Source organism: Aegilops tauschii, chromosome 5, assembly GCF_002575655.3.
Source record: "Aegilops tauschii subsp. strangulata cultivar AL8/78 chromosome 5, Aet v6.0, whole genome shotgun sequence".
Lineage (NCBI taxonomy): Eukaryota > Viridiplantae > Streptophyta > Magnoliopsida > Poales > Poaceae > Aegilops > Aegilops tauschii.
In genome coordinates, this window is record NC_053039.3 from 501206001 (window position 1) to 501229498 (window position 23498).

The 23498-nt window shown below is 46.4% G+C and overlaps 2 protein-coding genes across 2 annotated transcripts; both read left to right on the forward strand.

Annotated features, from left to right (window-relative positions):
* Positions 1-5185: 5185 nt before the first annotated feature.
* On the forward strand, positions 5186-6076 carry LOC109781383 (uncharacterized). Its single transcript, XM_020339988.4, has one exon. It carries the CDS (start codon positions 5295-5297, stop codon positions 5901-5903), a length of 609 nt encoding a protein of 202 aa, XP_020195577.1. The 5' UTR covers positions 5186-5294; the 3' UTR covers positions 5904-6076.
* A 6714-nt stretch (positions 6077-12790) lies between these two features.
* LOC109781373 (uncharacterized) lies at positions 12791-13574 on the forward strand. Its single transcript, XM_020339977.4, has one exon. The coding sequence runs from the start codon at positions 12890-12892 to the stop codon at positions 13304-13306; it is 417 nt and encodes a 138-aa protein (XP_020195566.1). The 5' UTR covers positions 12791-12889; the 3' UTR covers positions 13307-13574.
* The last annotated feature ends 9924 nt before the right edge of the window (positions 13575-23498 follow it).

Below are 23498 nucleotides of genomic sequence, written 5' to 3' on the forward strand. Positions count from 1 at the left end.
AATAATTCCATTCTTACAAATTCTTGCGTAATCATTTGAACCATAGAGGTCATAAGTATATGTAGTATTGTTGCTGCTTATGCACATATTGTTCCACATCCCTCCTTTTTTTAATTATCCATCTTTTCATGTTTTTTCTAATATTTCAAGAACTTGAGGTTTTCCAAAGAATAAAAATAAAAAATAAAAAATGTATTTAAGAAAAATATTAATATAATTATGAAGCTGTGAAATTTGAAAGCCATAAATTGATCTACGAACACTCTTGAAAAATAAGGATATATGAAAAAAAATCCGGCTACCATTCGAAATTACTAGGTTTAGCCTTTATGTGGATGTATGAGTGCCTCCTCATGGATGAGCGGTTCTATTTTTCTATTGTAGATTTGTGAAAAAAAATTCCATTTTCTATCTTTTACATATTTATTTTTGACCTTTATTTTGGCAAAAGCAGCATGAAAAGCTCTCAATGATTTGATTATGTATGTATTGGAAGTTTGGATATGTCATACGCCCAGCGGCCAGAGGTCAGGGGGAGATAAACTTCATATGATGATTTTATAAACTGTTGTAAATTTTTATCCCCTCTGCTTACTATCCTTTCGATGTTAGTGAAACCATCTTCTAGTCATCCAAAATCAAAACCATAATGGTCGGACAATCAAAAGGTATATGATATTGCAACGTAAAGGTACAAATTGTATGGTTTGGTGATACAAAAGTTAGACCCATTCGAATTGGAAAAACGTGTTTTCGTAATTTTGGTTACTGTCCCAACTAGTGCCAATGCCATTCGGCACATGGGGAAATAATGAATGACTACCAACCATTGTATTCGTCACAATAAGTGATCTTTTGGTCATTGCCCTTTATATACACAACAACAGCTTCACTTGAGCAGATGACAACCTTCCTATTTCCATTAATCTCAAGATGTCGGTAGATTTTTATTCTTTATATCAATAACAACAGCTTAGTACATCAAATAGGTGATAGCCACATATAGATACCGAGTAGACAGTGAGAGAAGAAACAATACAAATGTTAGAACCTATGGGAATGTAAGACATCGAGAATACTGACGGTGGCATAGGTCAAGGAGCGCCAAGAGAAACGTGAATTTGTGGATCTTCACGCGACTAAAATGTTACGGATCCCCACTCTCCTGCAATTCCCTTTTTCATTTTTGGATTTAGAGAGAGATAAACAGATTCCGTAACAGAGCAACTTTGCCGAAATAGAAATGCACAAACACGCCCATCGGTCGATACAGAGAGCAGCAAAAGAGAAGCGGTTGGCGATTCGGTGCAACTATGCCAGCACCTCTTGCATGCCAAGCAAGCGCTCTACCATCTCAGCTAAACCATAGTATTCTGTTGTTTTTGCACTTAACACAATACTAATCTTTTGGAATTAACACAATATTCTGTCGATTCATTTTTGTTCGGGGAGTTCCTGTCGATTCACTTGATTGACCAACGAATTACGCTACAGAAGCACGGCAGGGTCTACGAGCAGACATGGCAATCTGACGTGGCCCAATCATACATTTGGAAAGCCTATCCAATCTCGAGGCCCACTTATGAACTGGATCCAGCGCCCCACACTCCCCTCTCCTACAAACAAACCCAAAATGTCTGGTCACTAGTTCTATTTTTCTACCTAGTACGTAGTTCTTTTTGGCTTTTATTGGTGAAAGCATCACAAAAGGCTATCATTGGTTTGATTATGTAGGTATTAGAAGTGTGGGGTATGTAATACGCCCAGGGGCCTAGAGGTCAGGAAGGGATAAACTTCATAAGATGATTTTACAAATTGTTATATATTTTTGTTCCCCCAGCTTACTAACCTTTATGTGTTAGAGAAACCATTTTCTAGAATCAAAATCTTAATGGTGTAACAATCGAACAGTAAATGTCTATCGGAATTTTGTTGAATAATGTGTATGAGGTAGGTTACACTCGGACTCTGAGTTGTATTCCGTCTAGATAAGATGGGAGTCGTGTCCTAATATGACACTTGTATCCTAGGCCTCCTAGCTAGATAATGTGAAGGCATACGCATGATGTAATGCCAACATAGTAACACAATCACGCAGGGAGAGCCACCGGCCTGTGCCAGCACCGGGGTGGCTGATGTGTGGTATTGTGATGGTGTTATGGGAAAAGGGGCCGTAGTCATGCCCTGAGGATGTAGCCAATGTTCGGCGAACCTCGTTCACAAATCTCGATGTCGTGCCTCGTGTGATTGCTTGTTCCTGCTGCATTGACTACACGTCTCAAATTATTCTAATAAGTGGTATTGGAGCCCAGGTGCCCAAGATAAATCTCGATGGACTCACGGATGGTCGATCATAGTTGATGGACTGGAAACAGTGGTGTTAGTTGATGGGAGATTTGTTGGGTTTATTCCCACATGATTTGTCGAAGGAGACAGAGCACGACTTATAAGGGTGCATGTCCCCTCCTGTTGGACTAGTCTTGTCATAAGTTATGTTTGCTCTCGGGTTGGGCCTGGTTGTGGGCTGATACGCTCGTGTAGCGGGCCCATGACGCCTGTGGGTTGATAACATGGGTTAGCGAACCCGAGTAACATGATATTGCAACGTAAAGGTACAACTTGTATTTTTCCTGTGCTTAGATACCAAGTTAGACCCAGTCGAATTGGAAAAACCTGTTATACGTAATTTTGGTTACTGTCACAACAAGTACCCATGGCATTCAGCTCATGGAAAAACAATGAATGGCTACCATGCAATCATTGTATTCTTTACAATAGGTGATGTTTTGGTCACTGGCCTTTATATACACCACTATAGTTTCATTCGAGCAGATGACAACCTTCCCATTTCCATTAATCTCAAGATGTCGTAAGATTTTTCTTCTTTATATCAATAACAATAGCTTAGTACATCAAATAGGTGATAGTCACATATAGATGCAATACAAATGTTAGAACCTATGAGAATGGAAGACATCGAGAATAGTGACGGTGGCACAGATCAAGGAGCGCCAAGAGAAAATAGAAGACATCGAGAATAGTGACGCTGGCACAGGTCAAGGAGCGCCAAGAGAAACGTGAATTTGTGGATCTTCACGAGAGTGAAATGTTACAGCGCCCCAGTCTGCTGCAGTTCCCTTTTTCCTTTTTGGATTTAGAGAGAGATAAGCAGATTCCAAAATAGTTCTGTCGACTCATTTGATTGACGAACAAACTACGCCACAGAAGCGCGGGAGGGCCTACGAGCAGACATCGCATTCTGACGTGGCCCAACGATACCTTTGGAAAACCTATCCAATCTCGAGGCCCACATATGAACTGGATGCAACGCCCCACACTCCCTGTCCTACAGAACAAACCCAAAATGTCCGGTCCCTGCATTAATTCGGCCGACGCATGGTTTCACAGGACAACATGACACAGGGAAAATATCTAGTGATACCAAGCTTTAGGTGATACCATGATACAAGATCCTGGGCCGTTGGATTCTCAAATCTGACGGCTCTCGGTAACTCTGCAACATTTGCAAAAAAATCTATGAGGAGTCAAGAAATTGCGCATAGGTCCAGCAGATCCAACAACTTTTGGATGTCGTCCAATCTAAGAATCCGACGGTCCACATGCCCGTACCACGGTAGCATTTAAGCCCCGGTAGCACCAGATACTCACTCCATGACACGTCCTCTCAAAATTTCCAAGGCTCCAAGCCATTCTGAAAATGATGGTTATGCTATGCTACTTCAAAGGGGAGAAAAAAGAGAAAAGAAACGCCGCGAGACAGCTGCCTCGAGGAGAGAAAGGAAACTTGTGCAAGCAATTCGACACAGTTTCGCGTTTGGAGTTTTCGCTCTGGTTTTCCTTACCGATTACGAGTAGATTATTGTTATTTTGCTTGATGAATATCCCGAGTATTTGATGACTAATATGACCGCTTCAAGTCGCTTGCACCATGCATGTAAATTAGGTGGGCATCTGATGCGTGAAGTCTTCCTAAATGGGAGAAGGAAGGCAGTGAAACTTCTGCCTAAGGGTGTCTTTAGTTTATCCACTAAAAAAATAGAGTAAACCGCCGAATAAAGCTTACTAGAGTAAATTTATTACTTGGTTTATGCATTCCGTGGATCACTTGCTATGCTTAGTGGAGTAACGTTTCTAACCGACCCCCTAAGCTTAGCGGAGTAAAACTTATAATTGGTTTATGCATTCCGTCGATCACTTGCTATGCGTCTCCGCTACGTGCAGCGACGATGGTGACCACGCCGGCGATGCGCCACCGACAACACGTCCGTCGCCGAGCGGATACGCATCCATCATCGAGTCGGTATGTGCCCGCTAAAGCCACGACGGAGATTACCGTCGGCGACACCCAGTACCATGGCGAAGCAGATAACTGCGTGGGACCTGGCGGCGGAGGCCATGGATCAAGCAATGGGTGCGTTTGGTGGCTAAAGCGCACCTCTACGTTGAGCAGTCGCTGCACAGGGAGCAGCTCCTTGTGAGTCCGTACACCGGCCTGGTCGATGGCGAGGCCAAGGCCCCAAGTTAACATCGAAGGAGTACTTGACAGGGTGCTTCATGCAAGTCGTGAGGCCGCTGCAAACGCGAAGGAAAATTTTACCCCAGCAGGTCGCGGAGGAGTATTTTTACTCGTCCGCTCAGGGAGTAATTTTTTTTACTTCTCTAACCGGTTTAGGAGATCAGCTATGTGCCGGTTAGAGGAGTAAAATTAAAAAATTACTCCTCTGTAGCTATTTAAGGGATCCGTTAGAGATGCCGTAAGGAGAAAAATTTCTCAAGGAAGTACTACATTCATAACAAAATATAAGATACTTTTGTCGGCTAAACTAACTTTAAAAACGCCTTACATTTTGATACGGAGTAATACTATTTGCCTACATAATTTCATATTTAATGGCCTCTGGACACTTGCACATTGTCTTAGCTTTATCTTAAGCAATGCAATTCATGCCGACCATATTGCATGCATGCATACCACACATCGTCACGCAGTTCTCCGCCAATCATAGTACTCCTTACGCGGCCATGTGACTTATACTAGCTTTGCGTGGCCAACAACCGATGCTCTCCTGCAAAATGCCAAGCTGAGGTCGGCCGCCAGCTTCCCTTCCAAAAAACACAGAGTGGCGCGAGGCCAGCTCACGGGCTATAAAATTGGCATGCAGCGCTCCGATCATTGCATCACAAAGCAACACACCAAGTAGCCACATCGCGCTTAGCTGGGTTCCAAGAGAGCTACTAGGCACGTAGCGACTAGCGGTCACGAGCGCGCGCCCATGGCTTCCACGTCGACGAGCTTCGTGGCCATGGCGCTCGTCACCGCCGTCATGCTCAGCACGTGCCATGCCGCGCGCCTCCTCGCAGACGTTCCGGCCTTGCCCACACCGATGCTGCCCCCCGTGCCCGTCGTCCCTACAGTCCCCGCCGTGCCAGGCGGCGTCGTTCCCACGGTGCCCACCGTGCCGAACGTCCCGACGGTTCCCACCGTACCAGGCATCCCGACGGTGCCGACAGTTCCCACCGTGCCCGGCGTGCCGACGGTGCCCACCGTGCCAGGTGTGCCAACGGTGCCAGTACCTGGTGCCGTCGTGCCGACCATCCCAGCGGTTCCCACCGTGCCAGGCGTGCCGACTGTGCCGGTTCCTGGCGCCGTCGTGCCGACAGTGCCCACTGCGCCGAGTGTGCCGACGGTTCCCACAGTGCCAGGGGTGCCGACGTTGCCGATGCCGTCTGTCCCCGGCGTGCCTAACGTGCCGCTGCCGCCTATGCCGTCCGTCCCCGACCTGCCCAAGGTGCCACTGCCGCCGATGCCGTCCGTCCCTGGCGTGCCCAAGGTGCCACTGCCGCCGGTGCCGTCTGTTCCCGGTGTGCCGGCCGTGCCATAGTTCCTTGCACCTCCACCGTCGACGGACTAGACGTACGTACGTGCCCACATGCACGATTTACGAGTGTAATAAAACTGTAACGTTCCCACCATATGGTTACTTTAACTTTGTAGTATTCGTTTGAGCAGCACTTGTGTCTACGTGCAAGTAAAAAAGAAGTACCCACTTGTGTACGTGTGTGGTATATCTTTTCGATGGGTGCGTGTGGTGTGGAACTTTTTTTTTTCTCGAATACGCACGAGTGTGTGTATCATCTATTAAGAGAAGAAGGGAAAAAGAACCCCAAAATAGTTTACAGGGCACGGCTACATGACACCCACGTCAACTCCACCTAACTCTACCCGGCACACTATGTGACTACTCGCCCTGCGCCTACCTTAGAGCTGCCTCGATGCCCTGGTGCATATCGTCATCGCCGTGGAGCAGTCCCGCGTCTTTCCATAGCACGTATTCGCTAGCAATTTTCCTCAACAAGTCTCCAAGACATGGAGTCCTGCCATTGAACACAACTTCGTTCCGGTGCTTCCACACCTCCCAGAGGACTAGCAAGCAAGTCGCGCGCCTCGGCCTTGCTCGCTTCTTGGTCAGCCTATCCAGCCCGCTGCGCACGTACCAGTCCGATAGCGTCTCTTCCTGGCGAGGCTCAGCATGCCCCATGCCCAGCGCGGGCAGGACTCGAGTCCACACTTGTCGGATGAAAACGCAGTGCAGAAGCAGGTGGTTTATCGTTTCACCATGTTGATCGCACAGCGGGCATGCGTCCTGGTGTGGCAATCCCCGCTCGCCGGTCGGTCCGAGGTCCAGCACCTCTCCTTAGTGGCTAGCCAAGAAAAGAACCTGCATCTGAGTGGCGCTCGCGAGTCCCAGGAGAACGAAGCCGTGGGTGAAACCTGGAGCCCCCAAAACTTGGCCTGGTAGGCCGATCTGGCCGAGAATTGCCGCTCCTTGCTCCAGGCCCAGGTAATAGCGTCGCTGTCGTGCTCGTTCAGGCGGGTGGCCGCCACCGCAGGCCATAGGGACAGGAATTGCTCCAAGGTGGTGTGGTCGATGGCCGGCCCGAGGTCACGCGCCCAAGCATCTGAGGCTATGGCTTCGTAGACGGTTCTAGATTTCTTCACACGCGCCGGGATGCGGTCATACAGACGTGGCGCAAGCTCTTGGATGCGGGATCCCATAAGCCATCGATCCTCCCAAAACAAAGTGTTCTTGCCATCGCCAAGGTGCACGCGCGCTGCCGCCTGGAAGAGAAGTCTTGACTCCTTGGGCACGGGAAGGACAAACTCCGCCCACGGCCTGGAGGTGTCCGTCTTTTGTAACCAGATCCACTTTGTCTGCAAAGCTACGTTCATCCAACGCAAGTCCAGCACGCCAAGACCGCCTGCCCACTTTGGACGGCAGACGACGTCCCAGGCGACTGCACATGCGCCTCCTCCTGCCTCCGCCTTGCCGCTCCACAGAAAACTTCGACAGATTTTGGTCATTGCTGCGAGCGTTTTGGGTGGCTGCCCCAGAGCTAACATTGAATGGATGGGCATCGCTGTGAGAGCTGATTGGATGAGAAGGAGTCTGCTGCTCTTTGGCAGAGTCGCTGCCTTCCAGTGTGGCAGCATCGCGGCGAGCTGGTCCACGAGTCCACAAAATTGCACCGCCGTTTGCTTCCTTATGGTGAGGGGGAGGCGAAGGTATTTGCACGGGAACTCCGCCGTCGAGCAACCAAGCATATCGCGGACGAGTTGCATTTCCTCCTAGGAGCACCGGGTGGGAAGGGCTGCCGTCTTGGCAAGGTTCACATGCAGCCCCGAAGCGTGTCCGAACATGTCGAGGATCGACGAGCACACTGAGAGCTTGAGAAAAACCATGAGATCATCGGCGAACATGGAGAGTCTTTGTTTGAGGCCCGAGCATGCCAGTGGGGCCAGCAAACCTGTATCAGTGGCTCTCACGAACAACCGGTGTAGTGGCTCCATGCATAAGATGAAGAGCATAGGAGAGATCGGCCCCCCTTCTCTGAGCCCGCGGCAGTTAAAGATGGCATCGCCCGGCCTCCCATTGACCATGATTCTGGTGGACGAAGTGGAAAGTATGCCACAGATCCAAGTGATCCATCTCCGCCCAAAACCCATCTGTCTCATCACCTCAAGCAGGAAAGGCCATTGAATTGAGTCGAAGGCCTTGGATATGTCAAGCTTCAACATGACAGAAGGGTCACGCAGCGCGTGGAGGCGCCGGGTTGTGCACTGAACGAGCATGAAGTTGTCATGTAAGGACCTCCCTGCTACGAATGCACTCTGATGATTACCCACGAGGGACGGCAGTTCGCCAGCAAGCCTGACAGCCAGAGCTTTGTCGAAGATCTTGAGCGCCCCGTGCACAAGACCGACCGGCCTAAAATCCATGATTTGAACCGCTGCTGCTTTCTTCGGCAAGAGGATGACGATGGCCTTGTTGTTCGCTGGAAGGCCGCGCATGTCACCTCTATAGAACTGGCCCATCGCCCGCATCATATCATCCTTAATAATGCTCCAGCAAGAGGCATAAAAACATCCCGTGAATCCATCCAGCCCAGGGGATTTGTCCATTGGCATGTTCTTGACGATGCGCTCAATCTCCTCGATTGTGAATGGGGCCTCGAGGTGAGCCAGGTTCTTCCATGGAAGATCGAGGGCGTCAAGCCGGAGTGAGTAGTCACGCTCGGGAGCGGTTCCGAGCAGCGCTGAGTAGAACTCGTCTACCGCGTTTGCGGTCTCCTCCGGATTCGTGAACGTCTGCCCGTTGTGTTGCAAGGAGAGGATGGCATTCTTACATTGGCGATGACAGGCCTGACGATGGAAGTATGCGGTGTTGGCCTCGCCATCTCCGAGCTGCAGCAACCTCGATCTTTGCCTTGCTATTGTCCTCTGCAACGACGCCAGCCCGAGTAGCTTCCGCTTGAGCAGTCTGCGCAAGGCGTGCTCGTCCAGGGAGAGAGCCCTGGAGTCCATGGCCTCATCAAGCCGAGCAATGACCTCTAGGGCAATGAGGTTCTGCATCCTGACATTTCCAATCCACCGATCGCTCCAACGTTGCAGTGCTTTGGCCGTGGCTCGCAATTTGTTATCCAAGGTCAGGAAGGCATTATCGTGCAGGGGGACCGACTGCCAAGCCGTCTCCACCGTCTCGTGGAACCCATCGGCCTTGGGCCAGAACGCCTCAAAGCGGAATCGCCTCCCCATCATGATATCGGTGTTGAGGTCAAGCAGGAGGGGGCAATGATCAGAGACTGCAGATCCCAGGGCGGTCAGGAGGCAAGTCGGGTAGAGATCTTCCAGCAGCTCATGGCAAAAATGTGATCAATCTTTTCTAAGGTCGGCCTGAGCTTCTCATTCGACCAAGTGAATTTTCTCCCGTTCAGATACAGCTCTCGCAGCTCTAACCTGTTAAGCTTGGCACGGAAGCGGGCCATCATGCGGTGGTTCACGGCGCTGTTGTTCTTGTCCTCCGGGTCTACCAAGAGATTGAAATCTCCAGCAACTATCCATGGGCCTGCATGAAGATCCTGGATATCAACCAGCTCTTGTAGGAAAGCGATCTTATCCTCGTTGCTTTGAGGCCCATATACTCCCGTAAGCCACCATTGGCCTCCACTTGCCGGCCGGACCAGCCCCGTGAGCGTGTTCGTAGTGCGGTGAGGATTCGAAACTGATGCCATGGTGGCATCCCAAGCAAGCAAAATTCCCCCACAGGTTCCCACAGCAGGAAGGTACTCGAAATTCTCAAATCTATTACCCAGACAATGTTTCACGATTTCCGGTGATACAACTTGGAGTTTAGTCTCCTCGAAGCAAACCACCGCAGGGTTTGCCCCAGTCACAGCTTGATAAATGGCACTCCGTCTCGCCGGGGAGTTGAGTCCCCGGACGTTCCACACGATTACTTTGGATGATTGTGTAGCCATATGTTAAGCCCACCATCAGCCAGCGGCGAAGCAGAGCCTACCTAGCTCGCGACTGCCTCCTCCTGCCCCAGCAGGATGGACGCATCCCAGCCAAACAGAGCAAGGATCGCGGCGATCTGATCATGGGTCAGCGGCGTCTTGAAGAGTTCCCCGTACATTAGCAAGTCTTCGTTAGAGATCTCCTCGCCTTCATTGGCCATGCATAGCCGCCTGATGAGCAAGCGCTGCTGCTTCGACGCAGCCGATCCCGCGCCCACGCCCCGGGCTAGGCGAACACTCCTCCTCGGGTTAACAGCTGGAGACCGCTTCCTCCTTGGCTTTCGGTTGGGCGGCACACGATCCCCAGGACGGGATAGCAGCGGCGAGAGCACACGCCGTACCTCCGAACAGAAGTCTACCGCGGGCGTGCATGGCGGCGTGGATGTGTGTACTGTATGCTTGTACGTTTATTGGTGCAAGACATTGTTTGTGTAGACAAAGGGGTATTGCTCCATTTATACATGTGCCAGTGTATAATATTATTTTCATTTGTATCAATATATATACTATTCATGTAGGTATAAGCTTGAGTAGTTTGGCTTGACGTGTATGTATCTCAGATTCAAGAGCCTATATGGAGCTAGAGAAAGCATTCAAATTATCCCAATATTATATAAATTTGGTTTTTTTGGTACAAATATAATGACCATATGCTTTATATGAGTTGTGCTAAAGAATAGTAACCGATGGAGTGGGGCATTTTGGTGACCGGGCACCATGGAGCCCGGAATTTTTGAAAAAAAATCAAAATTCAAACTTTCAATTTAAAAATAATTAAAAAATGCAAGTATACAAGGATGAAATGTATATGTGCGTAAATACTTTGAAATGTGGTGTGTAAAAAAATAAATTCATGGACTTTGCGGATGAATAGTATCACTAGATGACTCGTTGCTTCAATTGGTGCAGAGACCAACTCCAGCTCAGAAGCTAAGTGACCAACTCCACAACTGTCTGCAAATGATTATGTTCGTATGGCGTTTTTATTTCCTTTACAATAATCATTGCTCATAGCCCTCTTTGGAGATTTGTTTTGATGGCATGAGACTCTACTCATGATGGGTTTTTCCCCAGCTGTCTCCAAAAGCGCAAAGACCAATTACAACCAGAAATTAAGCAAGCTATAGGCGACACATTACTTTTGATGTATCTGTGCTAATGTCCAACTATACTTCTTTGGCCAATTTTTTTAAAAGGGGAAACTATTTGGGAGTGTTGAATTACTTATATGTTATTTATATTTTTATTATTATTTCATGCTATTATATTATCACTTTTACATACTATTTATAGTATTTTATATTATTTTTCTAGACTAACCTATTAATCTAGTGCCTAGTGCCAGTTGCCGTTTTCTGCATGTTTTTGGTTTCATAGGAAATCATTATCTAGGAGTCAAAATATCTTGCCGAGTTAATACAATTTTTTTTGGCAACGAAGGAGCCACGAAGCTTCGGGGGAGATCGAGAGGAGCTATAGGGGTCCCACACGGCCACTCGGCGTGACCAGGGGGTAGGGCGCACCCCTAGGCTGTGTGGCGCCCACCTGCACTGCCTTACCTTGGTTCCACCACCATAAATTCCTATAAATACCAAAACCCTTCGGGATATTTTCATACAATTTTTTCTGCCGCCACAAGTTCTTGTTTCGCGAAGATCCAATTTGGAGGCATGTTCCGGAGTTTTGCCAGAGGGGGAATCCATTGTCGGAGGCTTATTTATAAACCTTGCTGCCCCCATGACCATGTGTGAGTAGTCCATTAGGACCTTAGGGTCCAAGTAGTAGCTATCTCTCTCTCTCTCTCTCTCTCTCTCTCTCTCTCTCTCATCTTTAGTACCATGGTCCCGTGAGCTGTCTCACATGATCGGGATCAATTCAATGTAATCGATGGTATGTTTGTTGGGATATCATTAATTATCACTTTATGACCAGATTGTTCATTGAAATTAGTTGACTCTTTTGAGATTTTCTTGTTGTATAATGAAATAGTTTTGCATGCTCTTCGATTTATCTATCTTCTCTTGCCAAGTTCGATGGGTTTTTCTTCAGAATGAGTGGTGCTTTGTCGTTTGTTCAACTTGCGGTGCTCTAACCCAGTGGGTGGATTATCAGTAGTAAATGCAGTTGGATTAACGGGCTACTTATCACAGACGTAATGCCTATATGAGTTTCTGACATGAATGATCATATTCCAGGAAATTGAGATTTTCCAGCCGATAAATTGTGTTATATTGACCTTGTCTGCATAAACTTAACCGCGTTATTGACCTTGCGTGATCTATTCAAAGTCAGCACAAAGGCCATGGGTGTACCTCGGGTTTGATCTCCGGTGGGATGAGGGTGCAACCACTCTTCTAATCATCCAACCACATGTGCTGATTATTTGATCAACTGCGGTACATTGATATATACTCACTCCGTCCGGAAATACTTATCATCAAAATGAATAAAAGGCGATGTATCTAGACGTTCTAGATACATCTCCTTCTATCCATTTTGATGACAAGTATTTTCGGAACGGAGGGAGTACATTTTGTCACCTTATTCGCGAATGAGTCGGTGGTGTTGATTTGAACATTGGAGCCTTGGAGAAATATCCAAACTGTATATACGCCGAAGATACACAGTAGAACAGTACTGTCAGACCAAGCGCACCTTCGCGAAACACCATGACGACGCCAGTTGAAAAATGATGGCAGGAACGAAACGGTTGAGCAGATCCAAGCTGCAGCGCCATACAGCTCCCCTCCTCACCTAAACACAGAAAATTGTAGCTACCTCGACCACACAACACAAAGCGCTTCCCTTTTTGGATTGACGGCGCACACACAAACATTCTCAATCTGGCCAACAACCAACCTAATGTCCTAATCACACCATTACTCGGGGCTACAAATTGCCAGGCATTGACCCATGTTCATACATCGCAGCAGAGCAGAAGCAACATCTTGCAATCACAACACCGCACACGAGAGAATACTATCTCTCACTAGTGCAACCGCTAGCTCTAGCCATGGCTTCCAGGGCGAGCATGTTGGCCATGATCATGGCGTGCGCGCTCCTCCTCGCCGGAAGCACGTGCGACGCTGCCCGCAACCTGGCCGACACGACCCCCGCGGCTGCCGCTCCGGCTGCTAGCGTCGTACCTGGCCTGCCGGCCGAGCCCACGGACACGGTCACCCTGATGCCACCAATGCCGTCGGTCACCCTGCCCACCGTGCCACAGGTGACGCTGCCGCCCATGCCGGCCATCGTCGTGCCCAAGGCGGTCCTGCCACCCATGCCCAAGGTGACCCTACCCACCGTGCCGCAGGTCACCATGGCGCCGATGCCCGCCATTGTCGTGCCCAAGGTGACGCTGCCGCCGCTGCCGTTCGTCCCGAATGTGAACGTACCTATGCCGTTCGCGGCACCGCCCCCGTCAAAGTAGGCGTGCCCACGCCGCAGTGCTCCCGCCCTGTCCACGATAGGGCGCCGTTCATCTGAGTGTGGCGCCAGGTCACTCCGTGGACACGACGTACATTTTCTTACATGCAAGCTCGGTGTTTTATATGCGATGTATCACAGTATCAGTAATTCTTGCCTTCTTTTACGTCTCAGTAGTCAGTGGTATATGTATTGCTAGTGTTTGGATGTTGAGGTTTTGTCCCATTGTATGCATTCTTGATAATCTTAAATACAGATTACTATTTACGGTATGCATCTTTGTCTTTTACTGTTACTTAACGAGTAATGGACAATTGTCTCTGTCCTCTCAGGTGCTCGAAAGTATAAGAGAGGCCATTTAGCTCTTTTTGAGTAAACCATTAGGATTTTTTTTATTTTTTCCTGCACCAAAGGTAATAGTGTGAATTACACAAAATTAAAAGGTGCAATTCCAGCAAAAAAAAGTGTCTGTACAATAAAAAAAAGTTGCAAACTGCACAAAGTAGTGCAATTAAACCGAAAGGCACGATAACACAAAATAGTGCAAATTGCATAAGTGAGTGTAATTACAAAAGATGCAATTGCATGCACAGAAATAAAAGTACAATTACACAACAAGGTGTAGTTGCGCAAAAATATAAATATCATTGAACCATACAATAGTGTAACTGCAGAAAAAGCGCAAATGTACACCAGATTTTAATTGCTTACAAAAACTAGACTTGCAGCCAAAAACTGTAAATGCACAATTTATTTCCATACCCGATAGAAAAAAACAACTACAAAGGAAAGAAAAATATAGGTGCCAAAGATAAATTACTAAAACTATTTGGAAACAAAATAAACACAAACATTCGTAGTTTTTCTTTGTAGGGAAAAGAAACATTACTAGTACTTCCTCGGTTCCAAAGTACTTGATTTTCTCGGTTTGTCCTAAGTCAGGCTTTATAAAGTTTAATCAAGTATATAGAAAAATATGCTAACATTTAGAATAGCAAATAGATATAGTATGCCAATATATTTTGTGAACAATCTAATGAACTAATTTGTTGTTATAGTTGTTAGTATTTTTTTTATATATAAGCTTAGTCAGAGTTAAAAAAAACTTGACTTAGGATAAAACTAATACTCCCTCCGATCCATATTGTACTTGTTGCTCAAACGGATGTATCTAGCACTAAAATATGTCTAGATATATCCATTTGAGTGACAAGTAATGGATTGGAGGGAGTACTTGAAACATGTTGGAACGGGGGTAAATCTGCTTAATATAAGTGACAAGTGTAGCTTACTGACCAAAGTGTCAGTTGGCGGCTTCAAAGCCCAATAAGTTTTTCTTGCAGATACAAAGCCCAATCGGTGAGCAAGCTCACACGAAGTGGTATTAGATTGCAGATTCAAGGCCCAATAGGTTTGCACGATTTTCCAATTATTTTTCTCAAAACACAAAACAACTCAAATCTAAATGCAAAGCAGCCACCTGGATTTTAGCAAATCTGCTTGTTAATTCCTCATGTTTTTCTAAAAAATAAAGAACAACTTGAATAAATGCAAATCCATTAAAAACAGAAAGCAACTTGAATATAAGTGCAAATATGACGACAGGAAAATTAACAGCATTTTATTATAAATCATTCGCATTGGTTTTAGAAAACCTACATGCTTATTCCTCCTGGCCAAGTTCTCCATCAACAATGGATGCGACAAGGAAAATTACGAAACTCCAATACTTTCTAAAGAAATAGTGTGGGTCACTATTGGTTCGTGCACCAGAAATTCGCATGGGCACGCGAGTGCAGGGGCATGCACCTGCCAAGTCCTGCTGCCCGCTCAATTTGCCTCGCAATTCGTGTAGTAGTTCAATCCCGCACGAGAGCACAATAATTTTTAAGTTTCAACTTTGAAACTTACGGTTTTTTCATCTAAAACTGCCAAGTTTCAACCAGTTTCAGAGATATAATTTTAAGCAATTTTTTCTATCGATCGTTGATACGGAATAATTGATTTTTACCGGTCGCTCATACTAAGTTTCGACATTGAAACTTCGAATATTTCTTAAAAAGTCACCAAGATATATTCAAAATGGATCTTATTTGAAAGCGCCGGTCACAAGAAACATGAGTATGAAAACAGAACTTAATTTAAAATTTTCATCTAAAAGATATAAAACAATGAAAATCGGAAGCCAAAATAAAAACCGGGCACCAAGGACATGGGTGCCTCCGCACTTGCGTGCCCCAAATCCTCATCCGTTTGTGCACGGCGTGCTTTGTGACAACTGTCGCGCCGGCGAGAGCAGGTGTGGCAATGTTTTATCGATAATGGGCATGGCCCTCTGGTTTCATTTTTTTAGTATGTTTGGCCTCATTTTTATTGTAAGTGCATCTAGTGCCCCTTAGTGATTTTGGTGTATTGAAGACTTATAGGTTAAGGGATTGATGTGTTTGTGAGTGTACACAGGTCTATAAGTCTATGAGGAGTTTGATATTTACAGAGAAAGTCGACCCTAAAAATGAAGTTCTTCGACTGAAGACTTTGGATTTCTGAAGACTTTGAAAGTGAAGAAATTGATGTAACCTTGAAGACTTGGTATTTATTCGAGGAACATGAAGTGTGAAGACTTTTGTTTTCGTAGTTTCATTTTCTCTTTCTTGAGTCATAGGAAACACCGTACTATTAAAGGGGGTCGAGGAAATACTAAGGAAAAAATTCCATGTGATGCTCAACTCAAAATCCTACACCTACCAATCCCTTCGAGTGAAGCCATTGGAAATCTCATACAGTTCAGTCAATTTCTTCAGTGACAGAGACGAAGTTCTTCTGGTCTCTGAGGAATTTGTTCTGACTGAGGAGTTAGGAATTCGCTAGTGCGGATTACCTACAAGTGAGGAACATGATAGCCCTGGGGAATTTGACAGTCAAATTTCCGACCATTGCTGTGCTACGCGCTAGCTGTCCCAAAATATCTAACCACCTAACGGTCATATTATTGAAGAGCATTTATGTCTTATCATGTCGGGCTGCTCCCTAGGCTATAAATAGCCGCCCCCTACAACCACTAGCTGGTTGACTGCTCCGAGAGAAACTGACACTTGTCATTTGAGAGCCAAACCCAAACACTTACAAACCCAAAGTGATTGAGCATCACTGAAGAGACTGGTCCTGCGTGGATCCGACGCTTGTTACCTTTGAAGACTGTGCATCTTCCAGACGGTTAGGCGTCATGGTCTAGAGCATCCAAGAGGAAATTGTGGATCGCCGAGTGACCGAGTTTGTGAAGGTTTGGAAGTCACCTGAAGACTTACCACGAGTGATTGGGCGAGGTCTGTGTGACATTAGATCAAGGAGAATACAGTGAGGACTGTGTGTCCGGAACTGTGTGTCCGGGACTGTGTCCTCAGGTTTAAATACCTAGCCGCTCTAACCAGACGTACAACTGTCACAGCAGTTGGAACTGGTCTACCAAATCATTGTCTTCACCAAGCCTACTGGTTCTATTTTCTCAACTCTTTCATTTCCTCATTACTGTGTTGTGTGCTTGTTCATATCTGTTTGAAGACTTTGACTGAAGACTTTTTCAATTTTCTCACTTTAATTTCTTCAGTCTGTTTGTCTTCATCCTGTTTTATCCTGTGTTTACGCTTCCTGTACTCTCTATCTGTTTTCATTTCATCATGATGTCCATGTTTATGTTATGTCATGTGTGCATCTGAGTACTTATTCTGCTGCAAGTAGTTCTTCGCTTAGGAATTTCCTCACCCTGAAATTCCTCAGTGAAGAATTCATAAAAATCGCCTATTCACCCCCCTCTAGTCGATATAACGCACTTTCAATTTGTATCAGAGCAAGGTACTCCCTTGTTCTGTGTGATTTTGGTTTAACCGCCTGGAGTTTTAGTTATGTCGACCGCAGGTATGATCAAGGTCTCTGCTGGGTGTCCTACCTTCGATGGGATGAACTACCCCTACTGGAAGAATAAGATGCGAATGCATCTTGAGGCAATTGATAACGATCTCTGGTATGTTGTGGAAAATGGTGTTCCCTCAGTCACACCTTCTCTGAATGTTGCTGATGTGAAGAGATTCAAGCAACTCGATTCTCAAGCGAAGAACATCATATGTGGCCATCTGAGCAAAGGGCAGTATGGAAGAGTGAGTGCTTTGGAAACTGCTAAGCTTATCTGGGATAGGTTGTCCAAGGTCAATGAAGGAGTCTCAACACAGCGTGACTCTTGAGTTGACGTTCTTCGCAATCTCTTCAACCGCTTCAAAAGACTCGACAATGAAAATGTGCAGCAAACCTTCGATCGCCTCACTGACATCTCAAATGAGCTTCAAGCACTTGGTGCCACTGACATCACCGACCATGAGATGGTGAAGAAATTGCTGAGATCACTTGATTCCTCATTTGATACTCTAGCACTGATGATACAAGAATGTGGAGATTACAAGTCATTTGATCCCGCTGATATCCTCGAAAGGCTAAACACTCATGAGTTCCAGCTTGCTGAGAAAAGAGATCTCTATGGTTCGAGCTATGACAGATCACGTGCCCTGAAGGCCAAGGCAGTCTCTGAATCTGAAGGTGAAGATTCTGGTAGTAGCCTTGGTGATCCTGAAGAACTGAGCCAGGAGCTAGCACTACTCGTGAAGAAATTTCAGAAGTTCTCAAGACGTGGTCGCTTTGGAAAATCCTCAAGGAGTAATGATTCCTCATCCAGTGACTATAAGAAGAGACTGTGCCACAAATGCAAGAAACCTGGTCACTACATTCAAGACTGTCCTCACTGGGAAAAGGAATCAAAGAAGAAGAAATACAAGGATTACAATTCTGATGATTCAAAGAAGAAGAAGAAATCTTCAAAGTCTTCATCATCAAAATCCTCAAAGTCTTCATCTCACAAGAAGAACAGCTCCAAGAAGGCTCGGGCATTCATTGGCAATGAAATGGACTCTGAGGCCAAATCTGAGGAACATGAGGAAGAGGAGGCATCTGAGGAGTCCGAGTCTGGTGTGGCGAGCCTAGCTCTCGCTACTGCATTCGTCAGCAAGTACATCTTCAACTCTAAAGAAAAAGGCTTCGCCAACAAGGCTAATGAAGGCGATGATGACTACGCTCCCACCTATTGCTTCATGGCAAAAGGTGCCAAGGTACTCAAATATCCCTCCTCTAAATCAAGTGAGGATGTGCTACCTCTTGAGCACTGCGTTGGTTTTCCCTTGAAGAGGAAAGGGTGATGCAGCAAAGTAGCGTAAGTACTTCCCTCAGTTTTTGAGAACCAAGGTATCAATCCAGTATGAGGCCACGCACGAGTCCCTCGCACCTACACAAACAAATAAATCCTTGCAACCAACGCGATAAGGGGTTGTCAATCCCTACATGGTCACTTACGAGTGTGAGATCTGATAGATATGATAAGATAATATTTTTTGGTATTTTTATGATAAAGATGCAAAGTAAAGAAAGCAAAATAAATAACTAAGTGTTGGAAGATTAATATGATGGAAAATAGACCCGGGGGCCATAGGTTTCACTAGTGGCTTCTCTAAACAGCATAAGTATTTACGGTGGGTGAACAAATTACTGTTGAGCAATTGACAGAATTGAGCATAGTTATGAGAATATCTAGGTATGATCATGTATATAGGCATCACGTCCGAGACAAGTAGACCGACTCCTGCCTGCATCTACTACTATTACTCCACACATCGACCGCTATCCAGCATGCATCTAGAGTATTAAGTTCATAAGAACAGAGTAACGCTTTAAGCAAGATGACATGATGTAGAGGGATAAACTCATGCAATATGATATAAACCCCATCTTGTTATCCTCGATGGCAACAATACAATATGTGCCTTGCTGCCCCTACTGTCACTGGGAAAGGACACCGCAAGATTGAACCCAAAGCTAAGCACTTCTCCCATTGCAAGAAGGATCAATCTAGTAGGTCAAACCAAACTAATAATTCGAAGAGACTTGCAAAGATAACCAATCATACATAAAAGAATTCAGAGGAGATTCAAATATTGTTCATAGATAAACTTGATCATAAACCCACAATTCATCGGTCTCAACAAACACACGACAAAAGAAGATTACATCGAATAGATCTCCACAAGAGAGGGGGAGAACATTGTATTGAGATCCAAAAATAGAGAAGAAGCCATCTAGCTAATAACTATGGACCCGAAGGTCTGAGGTAAACTACTGACACATCATCGGAGAGGCTATGGTGTTGATGTAGAAGCCCTGCGTGATCGATGCCCCTCCAGCGGAGCTCCGAAACAGGCCCCAAGATGGGATCTCACGGGTACAGAAGGTTGCGGCGGTGGAATTAGGTTTTTGGATCCGTATATGGTAGTTTGGGGGTACGTAGGTATATATAGGAGGAGGAAGTACGTCGGTGGAGCAACAGGGGGCCCACGAGGGTGGAGGGCGCGCCCAGGGGGGTAGGCGCGCCCCCCTACCTCGTGCCCTCCTGGTTGACGTCTTGACGTAGGGTCCAAGTGTTGGAAATATGCCCTAGAGGCATTAATAAATTGGTTATTATTATATTTCCTTGTTTATGATAATCGTTTATTATCCATGCTAGAATTGTATTGATAGGAAACTCAGATACATGTGTGGATACATAGACAACACCATGTCCCTAGTAAGCCTCTAGTTGACTAGCTCGTTGATCAATAGATGGTTACGGTTTCCTGACCATGGACATTGGATGTCATTGATAACGGGATCACATCATTAGGAGAATGATGTGATGGACAAGACCCAATCCTAAGCCTAGCACAAGATCGTGTAGTTCGTTTGCTCAGAGCTTTTCTAATGTCAAGTATCATTTCCTTAGACCATGAGATTGTGCAACTCCCGGATACCGTAGGAATGCTTTGGGTGTACCAAATGTCACAACGTAACTGGCTGGCTATAAAGGTGCACTACAGGTATCTCCGAAAGTGTCTGTTGGGTTGGCATGAATCGATACTGGGATTTGTCACTCCGTGTAAACGGAGAGGTATCTCTGGGCCCACTCGGTAGGACATCATCATAATGTGCACAATGTGACCAAGGAGTTGATCACGGGATGATGTGAGTTACGGAACGAGTAAAGAGACTTGCCGGTAACGAGATTGAACAAGGTATCGGGATACCGACGATCGAATCTCGGGCAAGTAACATAAAGATAGACAAAGGGAATTGAATACGGGATTGATTGAATCCCCGACATCGTGGTTCATCCGATGAGATCATCGTGGAACATGTGGGAGCCAACATGGGTATCCAGATCCCGCTGTTGGTTATTGGCCGGAGAACGTCTCGGTCATGTCTGCATGGTTCCCGAACCCGTAGGGTCTACACACTTAAGGTTCGATGATGCTAGGATTATAGGGAGTAGATATACGTGGTTACCGAATGTTGTTCGGAGTCCCAGATGAGATCCCGGACGTCACGAGGAGTTCCGGAATGGTCCGGAGGTAAAGATTTATATATGGGAAGTCCTGTTTTGGTCACCGGAAAAGTTTCGGGTGCTATCGGTAATGTACCGGGACCACCGGGAGGGTCCCGGGGGTCCACCAGGTGGGGCCACCAGCCCCAGAAGGCTGCGTGGGCCAAGTGTGGGAGGGGACCAGCTCCAGGTGGGCTGGTGCACCCCCCACCAAGGCCCAAGGCGCAGGGAGAGTGGGAGGGGGCAAACCCTAGGTCCAGATGGGCCTTAAGGCCCACCCTAGTGGCGCCCCCCTCTCTTTTCCCCTTGGCCGCACCCTAGATGGGTTTTGGGGGCTGCCGCCACCCCTGGGGAGGGAACCCTAGATGGGGGCGCAGCCCCTCCCCTTCCCCTATATATACTTGAGGTATTTGGGGCTGCAAACACGGGGAGAACACCTCTCTTTTGGCGCAGCCCTACCCCTCTCCCTCCTCCTCTCCTGCGGTGCTTGGCGAACCCCTGCAGGATTGCCACGCTCCTCCATCACCACCACGCCGTCGTGCTGCTGCTGGACGGAGTCTTCCCCAACCTCTCCCTCTCTCCTTGCTGGATCAAGGCGTGGGAGACGTCACCGGGCTGCATGTGTGTTGAACGCGGAGGCACTGTTCTTCGGTGCTTAGATCGGAATCAACCGCGATCTGAATCGCTACGAGTACGACTCCTTCATCCGCGTTCTTGCAATGCTTCCGCATCGCGATCTACAATGGTATGTAGATGCACTCCCCTTCCCCTCGTTGCTAGATTACTCCATAGATTGATCTTGGTGATGCGTAGAAAATTTTGAATTTCTGCTACGTTCACAACAGTGGCATCTTGAGCTAGGTCTATGCGTAGTTTCTATGCACGAGTAGAACACAAAGTAGTTGTGGGCGTCGATTTTGTCAATTTACTTGTCGTTACTAGTCTTATCTTGATTCGACGGCATCGTGGGATGAAGCGGCCCGGACCGACCTTACACGTACACTTACGTGAGACGGGTTCCATCGACTGACATGCACTAGTTGCATAAGGTGGCTAGCGGGTGTCTGTCTCTCCCACTTTAGTCCGATCGGATTCGATGAAAAGGGTCCTTATGAAGGGTAAATAGAAATTGGCATATCACTTGTGGCTTTTGCGTAGGTAAGAAACGTTCTTGCTAGAATCCCATAGCAGCCACGTAAAACATGCAACAACAATTAGAGGACGTCTAACTTGTTTTTGCAGGGTATGCTATGTGATGTGATATGGCCAAAAAGGATGTGATGAATGATATATGTGATGTATGAGATTGATCATGTTCTTGTAATAGGAATCACGACTTGCATGTCGATGAGTATGACAATAGGCAGGAGCCATAGGAGTTGTCTTAATTTATTGTATGACCTGCGTGTCAATGAAAACGCCATGTAATTACTTTACTTTATTGCTAACCGTTAGCCATAGTAGTAGAAGTAATAGTTGGCGAGACAACTTCATGAAGACACGATGATGGAGATCATGGTGTCATGCCGGTGACAAAGGTGATCATGCCGCGCCTCGAAGATGGAGATCAAAAGGCGCAAGATGATATTGGTCATATCATGTCACTTTATGATTTGCATGTGATGTTTGTCATGTTTACATCTTATTTGCTTAGAACGACGGTAGCATAAATAAGATGATCCCTCACTAAAATTTCAAGAGACGTGTTCCCCCTAACTGTGCACCGTTGTGAAGGTTCGTTGTTTCGAAGCACCACGTGATGATCGGGTGTGATACATTTTAACGTTCGAATACAACGGGTGTTGACGAGTCTAGCATGTACAGACATGGCCTCGGAACACATGCGAAACACTTAGGTTGACTTGACGAGCCTAGCATGTACAGACATGGCCTCGGAACACAAGAGACCGAAAGGTCGAACATGAGTCGTATAGTAGATACGATCAACATGGAGATGTTCACCGATGATGACTAGTCCGTCTCACGTGATGATCGGACACGGCCTAGTTTGACTCGGATCATGTATCACTTAGATGACTAGAGGGATGTCTATCTGAGTGGGAGTTCATTGAATAATCAGATGAACTTAATTATCATGAACATAGTCAAAAGGTCTTTGCAAATTATGTCATAGCTTGCGCTTTAGTTCTACTGGTTAAGATATGTTCCTAGAGAAAATTTAGTTGAAAGTTGATAGTAGCAATTATGCGGACTGGGTCCGTAAACTGAGGATTGTCCTCATTGCTGCACAGAAGGCTTATGTCCTTAATGCACCGCTCGGTGTGCTGAACCTCGAGCGTCGTCTGTAGATGTTACGAAACATCTGACATACACGTTTTGATGACTACGTGATAGTTCAGTGCGTAATGCTAATGGTTTAGAATTGTGGCACCAAAGACGTCTTGAAACGTCACAGAACATATGAGATGTTCCGAAGACTGAAATTGGGATTTCAGACTAGAGCCCACGTCAAGAGGTATGAGACCCCTGACAAGTTTCTTAAGCCTGCAAACCTAGGGAGAAAAGCTCAATCGTTGAGCATGTGCTCAGATTGTCTAAGTACCACAATCGCTTAAATCGAGTGGGAGTTAATCTTCCAGATGAGATAGTGATGGTTCTCCATAGTCACTGCCACCAAGCTATTAGAGCTTCGTGATGAACTATAACATATCAGGGATAGACATGATGATCCTTGAGCAACTCGCGATGTTTGACACCGCGAAAGTAGAAATCAAGAAGGAGCATCAAT

What these genes read in the sequence shown, in the direction of transcription:
- LOC109781373 (XM_020339977.4), top strand. Translation starts at nt 12,890, where the DNA reads ATGGCTTCCAGGGCGAGCATGTTGGCCATGATCATGGCGTGCGCGCTC.
- LOC109781383 (XM_020339988.4), top strand. Translation starts at nt 5,295, where the DNA reads ATGGCTTCCACGTCGACGAGCTTCGTGGCCATGGCGCTCGTCACCGCC.